The sequence below is a fragment of the Ictalurus punctatus genome, chromosome 18, assembly GCF_001660625.3.
Source record: "Ictalurus punctatus breed USDA103 chromosome 18, Coco_2.0, whole genome shotgun sequence".
In the NCBI taxonomy this organism is placed as follows: Eukaryota; Metazoa; Chordata; class Actinopteri; order Siluriformes; family Ictaluridae; genus Ictalurus; species Ictalurus punctatus.
In genome coordinates, this window is record NC_030433.2 from 426633 (window position 1) to 435000 (window position 8368).

Consider the following 8368-nt stretch of genomic DNA (forward strand, 5'->3'; position numbering starts at 1 on the left):
CTTAATAACTTCATATGGCTTGTTTCACCCACTTAGATTGCAGTCCAGATTCTTAATCAGTAGAAACAGGAAGAACATTTAGAATAAGCTGCAAAAAGTAACATAAATAAATAAATAAATATATATATATATATATATATATATATATATATATATATATATATATATATATATATATATATATATATATATATACACACACACACACACAACATACATACATAACTTACATACATACATACATAAGTAAATCAGTAGGCACAACATGTCAAATTACACTCGAATTGTACCGACTGCAAATTTTTCTTTGAACAATACCACCAGTTTATTGGGGAGGTCCTGAAGAATGAAACCAGATTCATTAAACATATACAGACAGAACTCACCGGTTAAACTAACCTTTTTTATTTTCAGAAAATGAGAAGATTCTGTATTATGAATTGCCATAATTTACAATGCTTATTATTAATTTCTCACACACCTATCTCCAACTTACACTATCCAAAACAAACCACAATGAGTCACTTGTTGTGAGATGGGCTGTCGCAGGTTCTCCTTCTTCGTCCTCCACTGCCACATTAAGCTGCGTTAAGGCTCGTTGTGGTTTCGGTGGTCTTTCAGCATGTCTTTGACATCAGGTCTGGTTTTCTGGTATAATAAGTGGTGAGGGGTTATGAAAGCAGGAAGCAGTTTAACGCTGAGTAGTTAACACCTCTCAGGTGGGTTGCGGGTTGGGTGATTCTATACTGTAATCGCGACAGTATCTGAATAGGAGAATTTAAAATTCTCATTTGACAGTATATGTATTTACGTTTAATGTATGGAAATGCTTTACAGTCAGTCATGATGAATGTTTCATCTGGGTTTTGTACAGGGCTTAACAGAAAAGTGTTTGCCGTAGTGTCTGAGATTACGAGTTCGAATGCTGACAATGCCACATCCATCTGTGGCTGGGAGTTCAAGAGCACAAAATTGGCTGTGCTGGCATACTTGCGTGGAGATTCCTCCGACCGGGCTATGGTTTTTCAGTCTTAAACGGTCCAGTGTTTGTGAGCCTGTGCCCACTGCAGCCTCAGCTTTCTGCTCGTGGTTGACAGAAGTGGAACCCGATGTGGTCTTCTTCTGCTATGTGGTCTTCTCAAGGTTTGACACCTTGTGCTTTCTGAGATGCTTTTCTGCTCACCACAATTGGTTATCTGAGTTACTGTCGCCTTTCTGTCAGCTCGAACTCGTTTGGCTATTCTCCATCGAGCTCTCACATCAAAAAGTCGTTTCCATCCGCAGAACTGCCGTTCACTGTTCTGATTAAATCTAGAGACTGTTGGATGTGAAAAATCCCAGGAATCCCAGGAATCCCTAGAAATACTCAGACCAGCCCGTCTGGCACCAACAATTACGCCACATTTTCCCCATTCTGATGGTTAATGTGAACATTATCCGAAGCTGCTGGCCCGATCTGCATGATTTTATGCATTGCACTGCTGTCACACGACTGATTAGATAATCGATTAGACTTATTAGATAATTGATTAGACTGATTAGATAATTGATTAGACTGATTAGATAATTGCATGAATGAGTAGGTGTACAAGTTTTCCTAAAGTGTTCAGTGAGTGCATAACAGTGCAGTAATCCATGCAGATTATATGACTTAATGTCAATCATTCAAGGTTTACATTAGTTATTCTTCTTATGCACAAATTTACAAACACCCAGGAGCACAAGTAGGATACAAAAGTGTTTTTTCCATCAGAAATGACAGGATTTTCATGAATATCAACGTTCACGTATAAACACTCGGAGTAATGATTTATACTATAAATAGAAGCAGAAAGGGGCTTCATTTCATTATAATGCAACAAAGCCAGAGACCATTAAGCATTGCTATAATTATCATCGAAAAGGTACTCCAATAATATGGGTAGGATAAATCATGCGGATATTACACGGCCGGGAAATTTGCAGTCGATACAGAAATGTTTAATATAAACACTGGCTGCATCGTACAAACGTTTCACGTGGGTCCAGTTTGGGTACAGCTATGTTTTAATGTATATTCTGCATATCTTGTTAATTATTTGAAAGTTGCTTCAAATAAATGAGTTTGGCAAATGAATAAATTTAATACAAAATAAATGATCATTCTTATGAGAATAAGGTTTTATTTTTAGTTTAATATTTTGTAAATGATTTACATGAACTGTGAATTTATGTCAACAGATAGGATAGCAAAGTGAGATATAACATTCTGACGTTGATGTTGCAGTCTCTCCGGCGGCCGAACGCATCCGCTTCATTCTGGGGGAAGAGGAAAGTGGACCTCCGCCTCCACAGTTATTCACTGAACTTGATGAGCTGCTAACTACTGATGCCAACGAGGTTGAGTGGAAGGAGACGGCCAGGTGACACACACGCGCACACGCGCACACACGCACACACACACACACACACACACACACAGAGAGAGGAAAATATCATAGGAAAATAACCCAGCTCAGGCTGGTAATCAGATCACAACCCTGTCTTGGATTGTATTTTCTTACCATAGCGCTACCTGTTGTGTTATATTTCCTAGCTATAAAAATAATCTTCTGTAGTTCAATAGACAGTGTTAAATAATGCACCACGCAGGTGTAGAATACAAGATCAACTCTGATCTTGTTCAGGAATGTAGAAGCTCAGAGAAATGCTAAATGCACCAGTGTCTGTAAACTGTTTGACTTCATTAGTGAAGAATGTTTTTGATAACTAATGCAATAAAAAAAATAATAAAAACAAACGATGTAAATGATTCATAGAATTAACTTGTGTCTATTTATATATGTGTAGGTGGATCAAGTTCGAGGAGAAGGTGGAAGAGGGTGGAGAGAGGTGGAGTAAGCCTCATGTCGCCACTCTGTATCTGCACTCACTGTTCGAGCTGAAGAAGTGCATAGAGAAGGGCACTGTCAGGCTTGACATGGAGGCCAACTCACTGCAGCAGATTGTTGGTAAAAACCCCACTGCACCTTCTATCCGCAATTTCTACAAAGCAACGCACCTGAGACCGTTATTCCAAGAATAATTTATCCTCTCATTTAAATGATCTCTGACTTATTTACTAAGATCAGAACAACACAGAACTGTGTGAATGGATCTAATTCACAGAAAAGCGTGATTCCTCTGAAACCACAAGATGAAAAAAGAAAATGTAACCCGTCTGTGTAAATCTGAACAAGAAGGTGATTTAGTCACTGTCCAGTTTTATTATAGAAGAAAGAAGAAGAAATAGCCTTGCTCGGTCGGTGTCACCTACAGTAGTGAAAATGAGGATTTACTAAATTGCTCTATTTCTGTGACTTTGTGCTCTCAGACATGATCACGGACACTCAGATAGAGACGGGGCTGTTGAAGGCCGAGTTGAAGGAGAAGGTTACGTTCACGCTACTGCGTAAACACCGCCATCAGACCAAGAAGTCCAACCTGCGCTCGTTGGCTGACATCGGACGAACTGTATCGAGTGCAAGTAGGCTGTTTTCAAACCAAGAGAATGGTAAAGCTGTCTTTCTGCTACACTAAACTACACTAACTCTCCTTCTTCGTGCCATTCTTTCCATGTCTGTGTTTCAACACTAGTGTAATCTTTGGCTTTACGTTTCTGTGTAACACTCATATTCTCTCTTCCAAATGCTAGAGTAGTTAGTGCTTTTACCAGAATGTCAGACATGTGGGTCATTCTACTGACATTTAAATGGTTTTTCCCAAAATCAGTATAATATTTTAATTAATATGTTAATTGTTAGTTTGACTTTATTTTGACAATGCTTCGGTCGCGATTACACTGTTTCGGTTGTGAGGACAATATGATTGATATATACATACACACGCGTATATATGCATACATAGACACACACACACACACACACACACACACACACACACATATATATATTTATATATATATAAAATGTGTACGTATATGTGTGTGTTTAGAGTACTTGATCCAGCACATTCTTATTTTTTTTCCCATTTTCACTGTGTTCTGGAGAATAAAAGTGGCTGACATTCTTGTAAGAAAACTAAAGAGACATGAATTTGTTGAGATAGAATCTTCTCTTGTAATAAGGAAATGTGCTTATGTCTTTGTCAAAAAAAACAAAAAGAAAATTAGCATAATTTAGAGCATGTTCTGCATAAAACATTTCTGTACCTTGTGATCTAAACTGACATTTCTCTGTTCATCTTCTTTTCCCTTCTCTTTTCTCCCTTTGTTGTGGTTTGCTTTCCTCTCCGTGTGTGTGTGCGTGTGTGTGCGTGCGTGTGTGTGTGTGTGTATGCGTGTGCGTGTGTGCGTGTGTGTGCGTGCGTGTGTGTGCGCGCGCGCGTGTGTGTGTGCATGTGTGTAACATGTCAGTACGTAGTTCTGTTGACCACTCTGTGCCACGCTTTAGCGTCTCTGAAATTGAAGGCCGAATACAGATGCAGAGAAGCAACAGCACGGGTCTGCTCTGTAAGTCTAGAACAACAGATTAAATAAAACCCGACACTCCGGTTAGACTTGATACAAAACTGAATAGATCACTCTGGCGTGGTAGATTAACAGAAATCACTCAAATGTGAACATCATGGATCTTCTAGGGGTGTATCCCTTTCTCGGTTTTGGGATGGTAGACAGACGGGTATTACTGTACCATGAAGAACAGTTCCTAGCGAAGGGAATGTCATAACTTTTTGTTGTGGGTCAGTCCCTCTCAAGTAGTCCAAAATTTGTGAAGTTGTTTATTTGATTTATTTTAGAGGTGATTACCTCTATGTATTGGCATTGCAAAACCACAATCATTTTTTTTTACTTGGTTTAACTTCGACGGCCATCTTTGTGTCATGGCACACAACAGATTTTGGTTATACAGCTTTTTACATACACCTCAATATCTCGCCTCAGTATGGTTCTAGCTCTGGCTCTGTGGTACAAACACTGACATGTACATATATAAACATTCTGCACTTTCTTGTTTCTTAGACTTAGAACTAACTGTACCACAGACTGTGAGCGGTACATATTTACATGCGGTGGCATTATTCCTGTCCTAATATCCATCCATCCATCCATCCATCCTCTACCACTTACTCCTTTTCAGGGTCGCGGGGAACCTGGAGCCTATCCCAGGGAGCATGGGGCACAAGGCGGGGTACACCCTGGACAGGGTGCCAGTTCTGTCCTAATATATTTTCACAAATTGATATTTATTTTTAAAATATTTTAATTAAAACAACTGACATTGATATGTTAAATTAAATTGCATGAAATATGTTGTAAGTTTTCAATCCATTTATTCTGATTGTGAGCCTATAAAAGTGAACTTAAATATTTACACACTCAGCAATGGTCAGTGATCCCCTCAGTGTTCTGAGGTCTGGCAGCCACACCGCTGTTGCTTTGTGCGGTTAGTGTAGGTTTCCGTTCCTCATATTTCTGCATAATAATTTCTTTCTCTTCAACGGAAGCACACTGCTTTAAAAAAAAAAAAAAAAATCCAGATTTAGACCTAGATCGATGACCTAATATGAAGGATAGAAGTGACAGTGATGAGGGGAAAAACCCTAAGACAATATAGTGCTAAAAGCTTGAGACTTAAGTTAGAAACTATGGCATAAGCTTATTATTTTCCTGTGCATAGTTGCTAATGTGGGTGGAGCAGACCAACAGGTTTGTGTCATTTGTCAGTACGGTGTAATATTTCAACTTACTTTAGCTAAAACGTGCACTTATGAGATCTCCTCCCTTATAGTGCAGGTGCAATGCTACACCAATATTTTTCTGACTTCAAAAAGACTTGTGCCTTGGGCCCCAAGACCACCGGGCTGCTGCAATCACTGATTACCCCCATGTCCAGCATAGACTTGAGTTCATCCCAAACCCTTTTTTGTGTTCAGGCACCCAGCAAGGGCGTCTGTATGCAACCAGAACTCTGGTTGGGGCGTCTCTGTGGTGTTCTATGAGGTCGGTGTGATCGAGTAGGGGCGAAAACACCAGAAAATTCCTCCTGCAACCTGGGAACCTGTGCTTTGAATTGAATTGGTGAATTGGGCCACACTTTTTGAATTTGTCTCTGGTCCCGGCTCCTCCCTCTTGGGAACCACCGTCGCCAGGACCACAGGAACCGCCTCTCTCCATGGTTTTAGGAAACTGAGGTGGTATACTTGAAGTGGGTCACCTCTATCAATTCGCCTAATGTCATAGTCAACGTCTGTGACTCGCTGTGTGACCTCAGAGGGTTGTTGCCATAAATGAGTAATTTAAAGCTCCACGTGGGTAGCAAACCGAGCACTTTATCTCCCGGTGCAAATTCCTGTAGCCGAATTTCCCTGTTATACAGCTGAGACTGACATTCTTGTGCCTGTAGCAAATTCTCCTGTGTTAATTGTCCCAAATTCTGGACTTGTGCTCTCAGGTCAAGAATGTATTGAATTAGATACGCTATTAGAAGGTCCCTCCTCCCAATCTTCTCTAATGAGATCTAAGACACAGTGAGGCTTAAGCTACTGATCCCAGTTCCGTGCATCATTGTGAACGTCCAATAAAAACAAGTCATTAGACGGTTTAGTGTTCCCCAGAGGGGAATTCCCCCGGATGGCGGAGGTGGTGGAGCCCTCCCCACCTGCCGTGTCTTCGTGACGCGGAGCTGATGTCGATGTCCCCAACCACGCCTTCATAACGAATGCTGCACTCATCCCACACCATTCCTCACTACTGCAGGCCCCATCGACACACACATACAGCTCAGTGTTGTGGCTATATAGTATATAATATATAGTATATAGGTTTCTCTTATGTTTCACTTTTCCCACTTTATAAATTATACATAGGCTATTACAATAAGCTGAATTATTTTATCTGTAACAAATAATAAACAACTCAGTTGTTGCTACTGTTGGCATGTAATTACTCCACTTAACAGAATCAATAAAATGTCTAACAAAACAATGAGGTGAGGATATAAACGTCCTCAAACTTACTCATATAAGTGAACGCTCACAATGTGCAGAAACAACTGAAAACATTGTAGAAACAAGGATCCGTGATTTCTACCTGTTTCCTGATCTTGCCTTTCACGTTGCACCTTTGCATCTCATCTTGACGATGTCACCGTCACAGTGCAAATTAAGACGAGTTGACAGAAAAGTGTGTGTCTGCGCAGTCATCCGTTTTAGACTGTTGGCCTTCATGTTCACGATTGTATATGTTTGTAAGTCTTGAAGTTTGCATAAAATCTATAAGTGACATTAGACTGAAGACATCACAGACTTAATCAGACATAATCTGAGTACATACTCTGATCTGATTGGATATTACAGCATGTATTCATTCTAACCCAATTTATTTTACGATTGTACCGTTATTCATCAGGTTTATAACTGCGCTGAAGGTCACAAAATCACCAAGAATATATAACATCATATTCCTTTGGCATATTTTTTTCTTGCACCATGATATGAGAGCCGTAGTCATTATTGGCACAAGATTAATCAGACGTAATCATCCTCATTAATTACACAAAGTGGTAGACAGCCTGGGCTGCACTTCTAATCCTGCCATTGCAGCCTATTATTAACTGGCTAATAGCGTGAGCGCTAATCAGCTGATTAGTGGCGTGTACAAGATGTATGTAAACCCATAAATTTACACTGAGGTTTAATCTGTTCCTGGAAAACTGTTCCCAAGTACATTTAATCCTAGTTTAAATTTAGCCAAACACATTTAAAGACCTTTATTTGCATGTAGTCTTGACCGTGTCATTGTCACAGTGCAAATTAAGAGCTGACTGAAAAAAATGTTAAGAGTTTTAGTCGTACATCTCTCATAACAGATCCATTTTACCCTGTGATGTCTGGCCTTCATGGTCATGATTTAATATATTTGTAAATATTGAAGTTTGCATAAAATCTATAAGTGACATTAGACTGAAGACATCACGGATATAATCAGATGGCTTTAAGAAAATGTCGCTGAGCCACTGGAACACCTCTGAATATTCACTCTAACCCAATTTATTTTACGACTGTACCGTTATTCATCAGGTTTATAACTGCGCTGAAGGTCACAAAATCACCAAGAATACATAACATCATATTCCTTTGGCATAATTTTTTTCTTGCACCATGATATGAGAGCCGTAGTCATTATTGGCACAAGATTAATCAGACGTAATCATCCTCATTAATTACACAAAGTGGTAGACAGCCTGGGCTGCACTTCTAATCCTGCCATTGCAGCCTATTATTAACTGGCTAAAAGTGTGAGCGCTAATCAGCTGATTAGTGGCGTGTACAAGATGTATGTAAAACCATTAAAAAAAGCATGGACAAAGGGGGGAGAGGAGAGCCTGCC

The 8368-nt window shown here is 39.7% G+C and overlaps 1 protein-coding gene across 4 annotated transcripts in view; it reads left to right on the top strand.

Annotated features, from left to right (window-relative positions):
• Positions 1–8368, top strand: part of slc4a4b (solute carrier family 4 member 4b) — a 40419-nt gene that overhangs the window by 11064 nt on the left and 20987 nt on the right. For 2 of the 4 annotated variants that reach the window (XM_053687787.1, XM_053687788.1), the window contains exons 4-7: positions 2267–2402; positions 2830–2990; positions 3353–3532; positions 4394–4489. In XM_053687787.1, coding sequence (XP_053543762.1) covers positions 2267–2402; positions 2830–2990; positions 3353–3532; positions 4394–4489 — 573 coding nt within the window. The remainder of the gene's footprint in view (positions 1–2266; positions 2403–2829; positions 2991–3352; positions 3533–4393; positions 4490–8368) is intronic. The other 2 variants (XM_053687789.1, XM_053687790.1) reach the window with 1 other exon arrangement.